Genomic DNA, 14610 nt, shown 5'->3' on the forward strand with positions numbered 1-14610 from the left:
CACTGCTTTTAAATAAATAAACTAATCTTTTTTTCAAAAAAACCAACCAAACAAATTGAAATTTTTTTCCCCATACCAAACTAGTGTTGTTGTTCATTTTTATGGGTTGTAATAATGTGATCTTGTAAAAATCATTTATTAAACTTTTTTAATCTACGAAAAGATTTTCTATCTCATATTTTATCTCTTGTTAGTAATCTTAAGGAAGCAGCTACTTGCCCTCTCAGAGGGCCATAGCAATGGGATGATTGGAATAATGGGCAGTGAGGAAATAGTTATGTTGAAATATCCTCAAAAATTAACTTCATTTTGGGAATAAAATTACATATAAATAATATTTATTCCATGAATATTTTGCATTCTGCTTAAAAAGAACAAGAAAAACAGGAAGGGGAATATATCCACTTTTTTAGTTTTAAATATATGATTGACAAAGCAGGTATTTTATGCAGCTATTGCAGGAGCTGCTTTGTGTGGTAAAGATGTTGAAGAGAACTTTGTAGTATGATGTCTCTATAAAATGCACCAAGGACAGAGATGATTCAGTGCCATTTGCGTAGTACTTTCAACCACAACGACTATAAGCTTCTTTGCAAACCCAAGAATAGATAATGTTAGTTTATCACCAGAGGTGGAAAAATTATATATGTGCTCAAGAAACCATTTAGCTGCACAAAGAAACTGAAAATTAGCAACAGTATTAGGCAAACCAGAAATATCACAAAATAGCATGCCAGCTTCCACATTCTCCATAACTCGTGGTCTGACAGCTTGCCATCACCTCTGTAAATTGGCAAGAATGATTTTAGCATATTATGGATTGTTATGGTTGTTTTTCGGAATTTCAGGTATATATCTTACTGAAAAATGGCACTGCACCACAGTTTTGAGATAGTACTAAAATGAGGCTGTCATAATGATTTCATTTACTATAATTCAAGTAGTGGAGATCTTAACTAGGATATGGAATAGTTGCTCTTAATTTGGGAGAACATGAGTTAACAGGGTACACAGCTAGAAATTTTTAAGCATTAGCATTACTGATTCTTACTGAGCATTCCCCAACCCCATAAATGCCATCTTTATTTGTCCTTTCTGCTTGGAACACCTTCCATGGAGTATGAAATCCATTGATCTCAAGGAGGTGTACAGTAGAGCTTCCTGTTGCAATGTTTTTCTTGTTTTTGGATCTGTATGATAGGGAGGAAACCCAGCTGTTAGTAGTTAATTTATCTCTCGGCAATATTTTCTAGGTATCATATTTTTAATTTGTTTAATTTATTATGTTTTTCCTAATACTCTGCCACTAATATCTTAAGGTCCCTGGTTCCAAAACATCCACCTTCATTTAAGAAGACTTCCTTTCAACTACCTTCGTCCTGCAGAAGAAGCAACCGTATGAAGAGCAGAGAATTAAACTAGCTCTTGGAGAGGCCCCTGTTTATGCATGCATAGGAATACAAGCTTGCATTGGACAAATCGGTTGAGAGAAAAAAATACTGTGAATGGGTTATGATTTGTAATCAAAGAGATTTAGTTGTCCTAAATCTGAATCCAAACCTTCTTCCTCCTGGTTTCTGTTATTCAAAACTAGATTTCATTTTTATACCAAAGATAATAGTTACACAAACTTAATTAGCAAGGGATGTTATCATAGTGGTAGAACATGTACTTTGCATAGGTTAAATTCCTGGCATTCCGTTTGTTTTTGTTTTTAAGGATCAGACAGCAATAAATGTGAAAGATCTCTGGAAGAACCTGAAAAGCTGCTGCCAGTCAAATTAGACCAGGCTTTGTCACGCTGGTGCCCACAGATGGTTTGGACTAAAACTTCCCTCAGCTCAGCCAGTTGGGCTTCTTGGAGCTGATGGGAGTTGTAGACAAAAACTGCTGCAGGGCACCAGTTTGGCAAAGGCTGTATTAATCAATGCTCAGCCAAATGGGCAAATAGTCTAACCATGTAAAAGTCAGTTTCTTATGTAATCACCATATAAAATACTTGTGTTAGTTTTGGTTAATAATGTTCTGCAGTAAATCATATAGTGCTATGCTAGTGCTCATCTGTGGAAAGGTAGTGGTGGGGAACACACAATAATATTTGAGGCATAGTGATTGAGAGCAGCCTTCTCGAAATGTGAAGCAGAAGATTTATCTGTGGGGTTAAAAGCACAAATGAAAATAACATTCACTTTGCCATAAGTGTGTATTTAATTTATGCACCCGTAGAGAAAAATGGAAAAGGATGTATGTAGTGTCAAAACTAAAAAGGAGAAAATGAAGCTTATCTACCTAAATGACTGCCGACGCTATTTTAGTAAGAACGAAAATAGTTAAGTGCTACATTATATAATGAAGAACATGAATAAGTCAGGACTAAAGTCTTCAATATAGCAAAGTTGTTAGGTTTAACATGCATTACATTTGTCATTCATCTACCATGCATTTTCTACTCTGTGGCTTGCTTCTGATCCACATTAAAGCCTCACTCTCATGACTGACATGTGGGCTGTTGTGATGAGCATGTTATGCAGGCGATTGTGCTTGAGTTAAATGTATTTTAGATCTGGGGTACGTTCATGGACATTGTCACAACCAAAGATACATTTTGTGCCCTATCCACCCACCTGGCTTGTATCATGAGCAACTGCTTCCCATAATTGGAATTAAATATTCACACACATTGCAGTTTCTTGGCAAACATATTTGCATACTTGAACTGGCGTTTTGATTTATTTTAAAGCAGAAAATTCTCAAAGCAACTTTGTTTCTGTGAGGGGGAAATGGAAGGAACTGCATAGGTTTAGCATGAAGAAGAGAAGACCAGGAGAGGTGAGGGGTGGGGAGAGAGAAAGGCAAAGTTGACTACGCAGCAGCAGCTTGCTGGAGTGAGGTGGTGGAGAAGTCTGTACTGTGTGGGCACATCAGCCAAGCCGATCCGGCACTCTCAATAAACCTACGACTGCACCCATTTCTCTCTCCCTCTTGCTAAGCTGTAGCGACCCTGCTGTGGGAAGGTCAGGTGTATGGCCATGCCTCTCTCTGCTGGCTGCAACAGATTTTTATTTAGTCATTTAGTCACGTCTGACTCTTTGTGACCCCATGTACCAGAGCACACCAGGCACTCCTGTCTTTCACTGCCTCCCACAGTTTGGTCAGACTCATATTTGTAGCTTCAAGAACACTGTCCAACCATCTCGTCCTCTGTCGTCTCCTTCTCCTTGTGCCCTCAATCTTTCCCAACGTCAGGGTCTCTTCCAGGGAGTCTTCTCTTCTCATGAGGTGGCCAAAGTATTGGAGCCTCAGCTTCAGGATCTGTCCATCCAGCTTCAACAGATATCAATCTTCAAATACCTGAAAGGCTGTCATACCTAGGTGAAGTCAAATGGGTTTTTTGCTGCTGCCTCAGGGGAAAGGACTAGATTCAGTGGACTGAATTTACAGGAGGATGGTTTTCAGTTGATTACTAGGAGAAATGGTAAGAGAAGTTCAATGATGGAAGCAGATTACTGAGGGAAGTGGTGGGCTCTCTTGAAAGGAAAATGCAAATGGAGACTGTGCAGCCATTTGCTGGGAATGCTCTCTAGCTCTGGATTTCCTTCATCTTGCAATGAGATAGACTAGGAGGACTACTGGATTCCCTCCATTTCTGTGATTCCACAGCAAAACATTTTTAATCAATCTATCTGGAATACATTAGGAACTAAAGCAGAATCTAATTAAAAGGCAGGAGGGACTGTTTGAATGTGTTTTTGGGAGGGGGGTTATTGGTTTGTTTTTGTTTTTGTTGCATTGTGTATTTTTGTATTCTCATTTTATGTTTTTCTATTGTGAACCGCCCTGGGGATCTTTCAATGAATGGCATTATACAAATTTAATTAATAACTACTATTACTACTACTATTCAACACTTCAGCATGTCCCCAGAAGTTGTCCAGAAGCCAACTCAGCTGTTGTAATAGGGGCCTCCCAAGTGTTGAATGAGTTAGCACTCCAGCTACCATGTTCTGCACCAACTGACAATTTCACATAGCATACTATACATTGCATTTAATGTGGTAAATTCCTGGCTCTGATCTGGCACACCAAGCACTTTTTTTCACCCACCCACCCAGAACATACCAATTTGAGCAGAAACTGGCACAAAAAGTCAAAGAAGACACAGCACTTGGGGATTCTAATGGAGATGCAAATTGTCCCCTCCTCAGTCATCAGATTGACCATATGATGAGCAGGGTGGAGACAGTTGTCCCATCTGCAGTTTATCTGCATGGATCAGAAAAAGAGAGGAGAGGCTATATGCCTCTCTGTGTGTGTCCCCCAACCCATAGTTAGCAAGTGACCCATGCAAAGCTGGCCAAAGGTGAAAGTTGCCCTCAGGTAAAATTTTAAAATACCAAGCACCTTGTGTTGCATTAATTATGTGATTAGTAATTGCATCATTATTGTTAAACCAACAAATACCAGGTAACGGAAGGAGGGATGGGCCTCTTCCTGCATTCCTTTGAGTGGAAGGGTGGGATATAAATTTAATAAATATTTTACCACAGTTTTAGCCTGCCAAGTTTCCCAAGCAAACACAGAGACTTAGCTAGCTACAACCTGCACATGGCAGGTGCTGCAGAGATATTTGGCCCATCATTTCTTAATTTAGTACAGAATTTAATGTATTTAGCAGAATTTTGCTTGGACAGAATGTACAGTAAATGGCTTAAATATGCCAGGTGGCTATGTTTTCCTTTCCTTCTTGGTACTCAGTACCCTCTTTTCCTCATTTGTGATTTTACAAGAAGCAAAATGAATTGATTTCTTTTATGTAAACTGCCTTTAAATAATAAATTATAAAAAGAATTGAGTTGTTTATATTTGTAGTAGCCTGTCCTTTAACAAAGAATCAGAGCTGTCTGGCCCCTTTTGCCATCTTATACCCGGGAGGCAGTAAACATTTTGTTAGGCCTACCTGTGTGGGGCACAGAAATCTACAGCATTAAGTTTGCCCAATTCCAAATCAAAGTCATTGTGTCAGTACCTTTTTGTAGTTAAATAAAACAAGAGCTCAGAAATATAGCTTGCGGTAACAAAGCACACTAATTGTTGTTATGATGGCCTAGTGTCAGCGATGAAGAGGATAACAAGTGGCCTATTTCAGGCATAATATGACTCATCAGTGACTTAGACATTGCAGTGAAGAGTATGCTAATCACATATTTAAACAATACAAGCTTGGAAAGGATTGCAAATCTTTTGCGGAATGCAATTAAGTACTCTATAATCTTGATAAATTAGAAGGACGGGCTGAAATTTGATAGGATAGCACTTCAAAACACGATATAATTGCTTTGCTTTTGAACACAAAATCAAAGACCAAAGCGGATAAAGAAGTGACACAAAAAAAGAAGAAGAAAATAAGGACGAGTAACTCAAATGTGCAGAAGTCTAAGGAAACACTGGCTGGATTATGATAATGCTGTTATCTGAAGATCTGTGCTGTAATAAATAACAGCCAGCATGGATTGAAAGCATCATTGTGGATATGTGAACTCATTTTGTACCTTTAAGAAAAGAGTGCATGCAGGTCCCATCTTGTGTTGAGTATGGGAGCCTTCAAACTTCGTCATAGTGCAGTGGTACCTCTGGTTAAGAACTTAATTTGTTCCAGATGTCTGTTCTTTACCTGAAACTGTTCTTAACCTGAGGTACCTCTAATGGAGCCTCCTGCTGCTGCCGCGCCACAACCGCGAGATTTCTGTTCTCATCCTGAAGCAAAGTTCTTAACCCAAGGTACTATTTCTGGGTTAGTGGAGTCTGTAACCTGAAGCGTCTGTAACCTGAAGCATCTGTAACCTGAGGTACCACTGTATGGGAAGGTCAGGCAGGAGTATTGCAAGAAGGGCTGGCATATACATCTTTCAGGCACCATGTCTGAACAGGGTTGATGTTTCCTGCAGATTAAAAGAAGAAAAAAGGAACTTGAAGCATGAATAAAACTTGGGTGCTAGACAGAAGGATTTGCTGAAACATTCTCCTAGCCAGGTTAACTTTCCATGCACAGGGATTTTTTAAATGCATTGAAATCACTGAAACCATCAGTACCAGTTGCATTTTAAATTGGTTACTGTTCTTGGAGGAGTGCACATGTTTTCCCCAAATATGTAGATCTACTCTTTGCTTTTTCATTTCATTCCCACCAAGTGTTAATGTTTATTTGAGAAATTGTATTTTAAGTTGAGAATTGAAAAGGGTGAGAATTGATTTGTTAAGACTTTTATCACATTGGGTTTTTATAGCACTGTAGTCCATGTATCCCTGCAAAGCTGCACCTGAATGTCTATTGACGCTTCAGATTGTCTGGGGGAGGATTTTTATGTGGCCAGATGTGTGTGTGCTTGTGGGGAGGGGGAGAGATCTGAGAAATGTTGGAGGGTATGTTTCGATCTTCTCTGGCACGACTGCAATGGTATGTTGGATCCATGCCAATATCCAGCAAAATATAGGAAAAAATGAGAGACTCGTCTTTTGATGTGCATATATTATTCAGCTAACCCTTTGGGATATATTTTCACTGTTACTGAGTGGCAAACTTAGTGCTGCAAGGAAAACGTCGCATTTCCATTGTAAAATGCAGTGGGGTTTACTTTAAGAATATAGGTAACAGTAGCAGGACTATGGCTGGACAGGAGATGGCTATGAATGTTAGTTTTTCCAGAACTTTTCTACTGCATCTGGAGAACAGTTTGGTGGAGTAATCAGATGGTTTGGCGAGCTAGCCCTACACATGAAGAGGAAGAACTTCCATTGCTGTAGATGATTTCCAGGATACAAGTCTATTTGGAGAATACCCACTGACAACCCAGGTCCAGAGGATCAACTCTGAAGGGAATGGCACCCCTTTGGGTTGCTTCTTTTGGATGTGACAAGGACAAGGACACTTTCCATGAGTTATTGCTTGTAGGTGGTCTTACTCCTATGTGACAGAGTGAGCAGTTGGTGGGGCAGGGATGTGAGTTAACCTTTCCTCTTTCAACTGCCTTGTCATCCAAAGGTCCAACCACATCCTTAGCCAATTTCCTGCTTTAATGTATTTAGATTTCTTTCTTTCTTTCTTTCTTTCTTTCTTTCTTTCTTTCTTTTCCCTCATTGACTGCTTACATTTCTTTTGCTAAAATTTGTATACATTTTTTCATTTGGACATGACTTCCATTTTCTGAAGGAAGCCTTCTTTCCTCTATTAGCTCCCTTGAGTCTGCTAGTTAACCACATCAGCATACTGTTGGCCCTGGTTGGACCCTTCCGGATCACCACCTTAGATTGACTAGATGGAATAGCTGGAGGGCCATTTTTTTCATCTGCCCATGGCAATGGAGGCTAAAGAAATACTGGTTTCATTGGTGTCTCAACATTCTTCTGCATCCTTGTGGCAAATATTTGTGTGCTTTGACTGAAATAATCTACATTTAATAAATGGCATAAAAGAAATAAAGCAGAGATGATGACATGTTTATTGTACAAACTGGAGTTTTATATTGTATATGTGTATCCCTATATACATAAAAATGTAAGACGGTCACCATGTAGCCCCAATTGGAGGATTTATAAAGAAGAATATGGTAGGATGGTGGCTTCATAACTGGCAGAAGTTGAAGAGGGTGCTTAGTAGCTGCAATGTGTGTCATGGGTCACAAGCAGGAACTCTAAACACAATTTAGTGCATGTTTTGGAGTATTTGTGGCCTCTTTTAATAGGCAGGTCCTGTAAAACCCATCTTTTATTTATATGCATGAATTTTTAAAGTTTTTATTTGTTTGTTTTCATGTTCATACTGTGTTGTAAGTCTGAGTCAATTTTGTGAGCCAAGTCAATAATATTATTAATAGCAACAGCTTTATAAGTAATGAGGGCTTGTGTCCCCTCCCTAATATGTGATGGACTGATAATTCCAAGGGGGAGAACTGTAGTAGTATGTCCTTTGGCATCTTCAGTGAGAGAAGGTAGACTGAAGTGAAAAATCTCAAGGGCCCAGAAGGGAAAGTGTCATGCAGGCATGTTGGCTTGAAATCTGGACAGCAGGGCTGGTCTGCCCATGAGTCAATGTGAAGCAGCTGCCTTGGGTGGCAGAAATTTCATGAGAACTCGCACAAGGTCTCACAAAATTTTGTAAGAATACATCATCGTCATCACTGTTTCACAGGCATTGCAATCCAGGTAAGGGAGGCTGCAGAAGTGGTGCTTGTTTTATCCCAGGCAGAAAAATAAGATGCATCACCCCTGCTGGACAGACTGCTGAGATGGTAGGACATGGGATTATAGGATCTGGGAACATGAGGATGTGGTGAAGGTTGTGCAGGTTGGTTGCATATAACCTGTGTTGTTTACACTGGGGGAATAGAGTGGAAGATCTGCATTCAGGAAAAGGATAGGGATGATGCTACATGAAGATGTAGAAAAGCTATGCTAATACATTTTGATTTCAATCCTATGCCCACCTATCTGAGAGTAAGCCCCATCAAACTTAGTGGGACTTAGGTCTATATTCATAAGATTGCACTCCATGTTAATTGCAGTCACATTTATCTCACTTCTAGAAAGTTTCTTTAAGCTTTTCTTTTAGCAGGTATTTTGAGCAGTTATATGCAAGCTTGGCAATTAGTTAAATGTTGCTGCTAGTTAGAGAGATCTTGAATATGTGCTAATATGTGCTTAAAGAAGTCACCACAGCAGAAGCACTGAATAATCAGTTAAAGCCTCTGAAAGCATGGGATAGCTGTCACAAGATAATCAACATCAGAGGCTACATTTCAAATACAAATGTACAGTAATATATCAGTTTGCAGTAATTATTTGCAATATACTGTTGAGTTTGCGGTGTTCTTTATGGAATGTGTAGCATGGTCAGGATAATTGTTTATGTATTTCTTTACACAACTTTTTCCAACCCCCGCGTGTTGAAAATTTAGGGATAGGTTGAAGTACATTACTTCACACTACTGACCATAAAAAACCTAACATTTTATGCTGCATCTGGAATATCAGGATCAGATTTGTCTCATTCATATATATATATATATATGCACACACATACAACACATACACACATACATACAGTGGTACCTCTACTTACGAATGCGACCCATTTTGGGGTGCCATTCGCACCCCAAAAAGTCCAGAAGTAGAGTGCCGCTACTGTGCATACGCAAAGCACCATAGAGCACTTCTGTGCATGTGCGAAGTGCGCAGATTGCTTCTGGCGTGCTCGCATTTGCAACCTGAAAATCCACAACATGAAGCGAATGCAACCAGAGGTATGACTGTGCGTGTGTGTATTCACACACACACACACACACTTATATTCTAAACATTAAATGCTTGCTTAATTGTCAAGAGCTCTCCTAAGGTAAATCAGTGGTATTAAGTGTTTGAAATGAATGCATATGAACAGCATAGACCAATGAATATTAACTTGGTAGCAAGTTCGGTGATGCTTAGTTGCAGGTAAGTGTAGATTAGATTTTAGCCCCAGAATGTAGTTCTTACAAAAAGGCTAACATAAAGAGGACTTTTTGTCCTCTTATCAGAATTCTACTAGATAGCCTGAATAACCTAGACTACCAGACTCATCTAGACTGCTAGGACGTATTCTGTGCTGGAATTGACAAAACAGTCTGTCTGTCTGTCTGCAGAATTTGGTTCATAACCCTTTTTAGCAAATTCACTTGATTGCTGGTCCAGTATCCACAAATATGCTCTGACAGAAAAAGTGACCTATTTGCATTTAGATGAGCCATCTGCCCCATTTTGATGGTGGAGGTAACAGCATCAGCATCAAAGTCATTTTGATGGATAAAAAGCTCTGAATGGTTAGTGCTATGTCCATCAGTGCCTTTTGCATCCCTGCTTATGTTTGTATCAGTGTCACCAAAATGGATTTGAGTTGATTTGGGCAGCAATATTACACATGCACTTACATGCAGCAAGATGAAGGACAGGGTTTTATTCCTGCTGGGGGCAAGATAGCTTTTGGATGTACTTTTTCACTTTATTTTTTTTTGACCTCTTGAGTATGGACAAAACCACTGGTACACTGAATAGAGATGAAATGATCTGTTGTATTTATATATTTATATAGATGAAAGCAAGGATGTTTGTTGCAAAGGGGGAGAAAACAGCAATTACTGCAATCGTTGTTTTATTGCACAACCCAAAGAGCTGATGCTCACATCTCTCATTTGATTTTTACACAGCTTATAAATAATTGTACATGTCAGGGTGAGCATTGCTGGCTTACTTTAGAGTTTCCTATGTGACTCTTGGACTTTATTCTCAGCTACTCTGGAAGCCATGTGACAAACTAGATGTTTGCTAGACATGTAGCATGCCGCTGCTAAGCACCTAGTTTTTTTCTTAATTACAGACACGGTGGGTCAACCCTTATGGGGAAGGCAGCTCCTAGGGAGGTACGGCTTATATCTCACCACCTCAGCATGATTAGAGTGAACCTCCACCCCCTACACATAGCTAGGGGCCTTAAGAATAATGCTCCCCTTTGTGTCAGTGGGGTCCTTTTCTTTTAAGACTCCTAACTGTTTAGGTGGGTAAAGAGTTTAACTCCAATAACACAGAGGAAGGATGCAATATCCTCCCTTCCCATATGCAGCCTTTTCAGTAAGTATCTCAGTCCCCACTTTGTTGTTGTTGTTTAGTCGTTTAGTCGTGTCCAACTCTTCATGACCCCATGGACCAGAGCACACCAGGCGCTTCTGCTTTCTCTTGCCTCCCACAGTTTGGTCAAACTCATGCTGGTAATTTCGAGAACACTGTCCAACCATCTTGTCCTCTGTCGTCCCCTTCTACTTGTGCCCTCCATCTTTCCCAACATCAGGATCTTTTCCAGGGAGTCTTCTCTTCTCATGAGGTATTGGAGCTTCAGCTTCAGGATCTGTCCTTCCAGTGAGCACTCAGGGCTGATTTCCTTCAGAATGGATAGGTTTGATCTTCTTGCAGTCCATGGGACTCTCAAGAGTCTCCTCCAGCACCATAATTCAAAAGCATCAATTCTTCAGCGATCAGCCTTCTTTATGGTCCAGCTCTCACTTCCATACATCACTACTGGGAAAACCATAGCTTTAACTATACGGACCTTTATCGGCAAGGTGATGTCTCTGCTTTTTAAGATGCTGTCTAGGTTTGTCATTGTTCAGTCCCCGCTACCTATAATTAAATAAGAAAAAATAGCTGCATGCTGTACATTTATCAAATACTTAGTTTGAACCCTATGCTATGCCAATGGTGTGTAACAGACAGAGCCATGTAGGTGCCTTGAATGCTAGAAAACTTGAGTATAGGTGATGGCAAGGAGTATTGGTTATATGGATAGCTCACATGCTCAGAGGAACATAGGATGCTACCTTGGACCAACTATCTCAGTACTGACAGTGGCTCTCAAACAGGAGTCTTTTCCACTAGAGATGTCAGGAGATCTGTTACCTTTTGCTTACAAAAGCATGTGTTTCACGACTGAACTGCAGAATATTAATTCTCAAAGTTGTTTTTTTCAAAACAAACAAACAAAACCAAAGCTTTTGATGAAGGAAATAATCTCACTAATGCACATTTAAAATGGCCTTACAAAATGTTATATGCAGAGACATTAAAAATTCCCAAAGCAGCTAATAACAAAGTACACAGTTGTTGGCATCCATCTTTCACAGGAGACAATGAAAAAGTCAAACTATTGAGGAGTTACAGTGCCTTCTGTGGCTGTAGAGACTGATTGGGAGAGAGATGTTTTTTAGTACAGGTGGGGCAGAGGAAGGCATCCAGGTTTGCTACTAATGGTGCAAATGTCGTTTCTTCTCTCTGTGCTCCTCCCAACGGTTATTCCTTCTCTGGTACTAATCGACATAATGAGAAGACAGTACTAATCAATATAATGGGGAGAAAAATCAATGTAAAATACCATGTAATATCAGAACCACAGTGAAAACAATAGAACAATCAAGTACAAGCAGATTAAAAAAAACACAACAGATTGGAAGCTAGTTTAAAAAAAAACAAATTAATATTAAAATCCAGAGCTGCAGAACTGCTCAAAATTACTTTTTGTTAGAATGTTGAGGCAATGTAAGCCATATTTGGAGTATATTTTAAGACATGGCACCTTACCTTAACAGCTTATACTTCACATCCATTTTAAGAAGAAGAAACGAAATGTGGAAGGCATTGAAAACTGTTAATATACTAATTCCAGCATGCCCACAGAACCGTATATGAAGTGTGTGTTTATGCTTCCTAGGGCTAGTTACCTAAAAACTCACATGCATTATTGATTTATTAATACATTTTATGAAACAGTGCACATCCATCCACATCTACAGTGCACCTCAATATATGTGGGTAGATGGGGGGAGAGGCGGAGGAGAGTTCACATTCCAGTATGCATTAGCATTTATGAATACATTTAAACTGAAATGTGTCATAGCTTCTTCTTCAATACGCATACAATTCATGCCTTACCAGATGAAAACTAAGAATTTTCTTCGGTATTTAATATTTCAGTTCATCCAGGATCACAGCCTGAGAGGTTTTCCTATTGCATATTTCTAAAGGCTCTTCTTTGCCTTCTCTATCTAGTATTTCTCTATGCTGCCAGTAACTCAGTGAACCAAGAATTTGAACTTATGTCTCTCCAGTCTTAAGTCTTACACTCTATCTGCTGCACAACAACAGATCTCATGGTTAGCGTGTATGCATATAGTCAGCTCTGATCTTGCGGTGTTTGACATCATGCAGCCATCCTTGATTCCTTTCTCGTTCCTTTCCTCATCAGGCTTCATTTTTCTGCTAATTTGCTTTGTGCTTTTGTGTGTTTCAGGGCTCCCCAAAAAACATATAAAACCATTTCTGCAAAGTGTGGCAACATGCCTATTTTTAACTTCACCCTTGTCTTCAGAGCATGAGCCCCAAAGTGGAATTTCCTTCCTGCTCTTCATTTGAACTGTAGCAGGAAATGTACTGTTAAATAACTAGCATTGTGACAGTGCACATAGGGGTCACGGTAAGAAAAGGCTTCAAATGGCTCTTCACTGCTACATTTAGCTGCTTTTCAAACACTGAATAATGTTGCTATAAGGACTGACATTGTATACGTATTCCAGCATCACCAGTTGTCAGCATATCTGTTTTTATTTTGGGAAAGTAGTCTTAAAGAGAATACATAATTTTTCAAGTGCTCAGCAGTCATCCATAGCCTGCAATGACAAGAACACAAGAACCTAAGACAAATCTGCTGAATGAGGCCAGTGGCCCACCTCGTCAAGCATCCTGTTCTAAATGTCTGTGGGAAGCCTATAAGCTGGACATGAGCACAACAGTTCTCTGCCCACCTGTAATTCCCAGCAGCTGATATTCAGGGGCATGCTGCCTCTGCCAGTGGAGGTAGAGTGTAGCCATTATGGCTAGGAGCCATTGATAGCCTTGTCCTCCTTGATTTTATCTAACCCTCTTTTACAACCATCCACGTTGATAGCATCCTACTTCCTTCCATTCTCCACTGCAGGCCCCCACCCCCTGGGTTGGGGTTCTGGGCGATCGAGAAAGTTACTCCAGTACACAAACAAGTTGAAGAGTAGATGCCACTCATCTGACTGTTCATCTTGGCATGCCCTAAAGTAAGACACCTAAAGTATATTTACAAAAAATCAGAAGAGATGTTTTGATGCATCTTGAGCCACATCATTTCATCGAGTGGTCTTCAAAAGGGAAACAGCTTCTCTGCCTGTGAAAGCCTGGACAGGTCTTTGGATTCTGGCCATTCATTTTTTATTTTGGAGACAAGTGAGTCTCTGCATCGCCTTCTTACAGGTATCTCGCCCTTCGTCATGGTATGCTTTACTTTCCCGAGAGAAATAAGTAGCTAGTATTATTTTATTTTCCATTCCCACATCATAACACTAATGGGAGTCTGTTTGTCTGTGATGTTGGGGGTAGCTGATTTTAAAATCTATTTGGAAAGCAGGTACCCAATAGCAGAGGACATCATGCTGGGAAACAGTAATGTACTGGGCCATTGATTGCTTGGTGCTTTAGTTGTAAAGCACATAATGACTAATGCTGAGGTTTCTGTTTGGATGGAAATGGTATCAACAGACAGAGGCAGCACTACCTTTAGGCAAAGGTCACATCCACATCATACGTTTAAATCACTCTTGTACCACTCTAACAGTTACGGATTTCCCCAAGGGACCCTAGGAACTCTAGTTAGATAATGGAGAGGTTCTGATGGTGTGAATGTTACCATAGTGAGGCTACTGTCTCAGGCAGTTGTTTTCTTGCGACATGAAACACAGAAATTTGTTATTGATTGATTATTATATTGTTTCATTATTTTAATATTTCACTTTATATTTATTTTTCCATTTATGAATCCTTTCTTCATGGAACCCAAGGTGGTGTACATGTTGCTCCCAGGAGGTCACCCACCCAGGCACTGACCAGACCCAGTCCTGCGTAGCTTCAGGAAGGTGTTAACTTCAGGCAAGGTGCACCATGCCTTGGCAGTTTATGGTGTTTGCTGTCTCAACTGCCAAACTAACTTAGCTGGCTTGGGTACTTTGCTGT

The 14610-nt window shown here is 39.9% G+C and overlaps 1 protein-coding gene across 9 annotated transcripts in view; it reads left to right on the plus strand.

Moving 5' to 3' along the window:
- PCDH10 (protocadherin 10) overlaps nt 1-14610 on the plus strand; it is a 55075-nt gene that overhangs the window by 24791 nt on the left and 15674 nt on the right. The window contains exon 5 of one of the 9 annotated variants that reach the window (XM_079989421.1): nt 1320-2498. The exons of the other annotated variants lie outside the window; for them this stretch is intronic. Coding sequence (XP_079845547.1) covers nt 1320-1402 — 83 coding nt within the window. The 3' untranslated portion in view covers nt 1403-2498. Of the gene's footprint in view, nt 1-1319; nt 2499-14610 lie in introns of those variants that run through there. 9 annotated transcript variants of the gene reach the window in all.

Source organism: Podarcis cretensis (genome assembly GCF_951804945.1).
Source record: "Podarcis cretensis genome assembly, chromosome: 9".
NCBI lineage: Eukaryota > Metazoa > Chordata > Lepidosauria > Squamata > Lacertidae > Podarcis > Podarcis cretensis.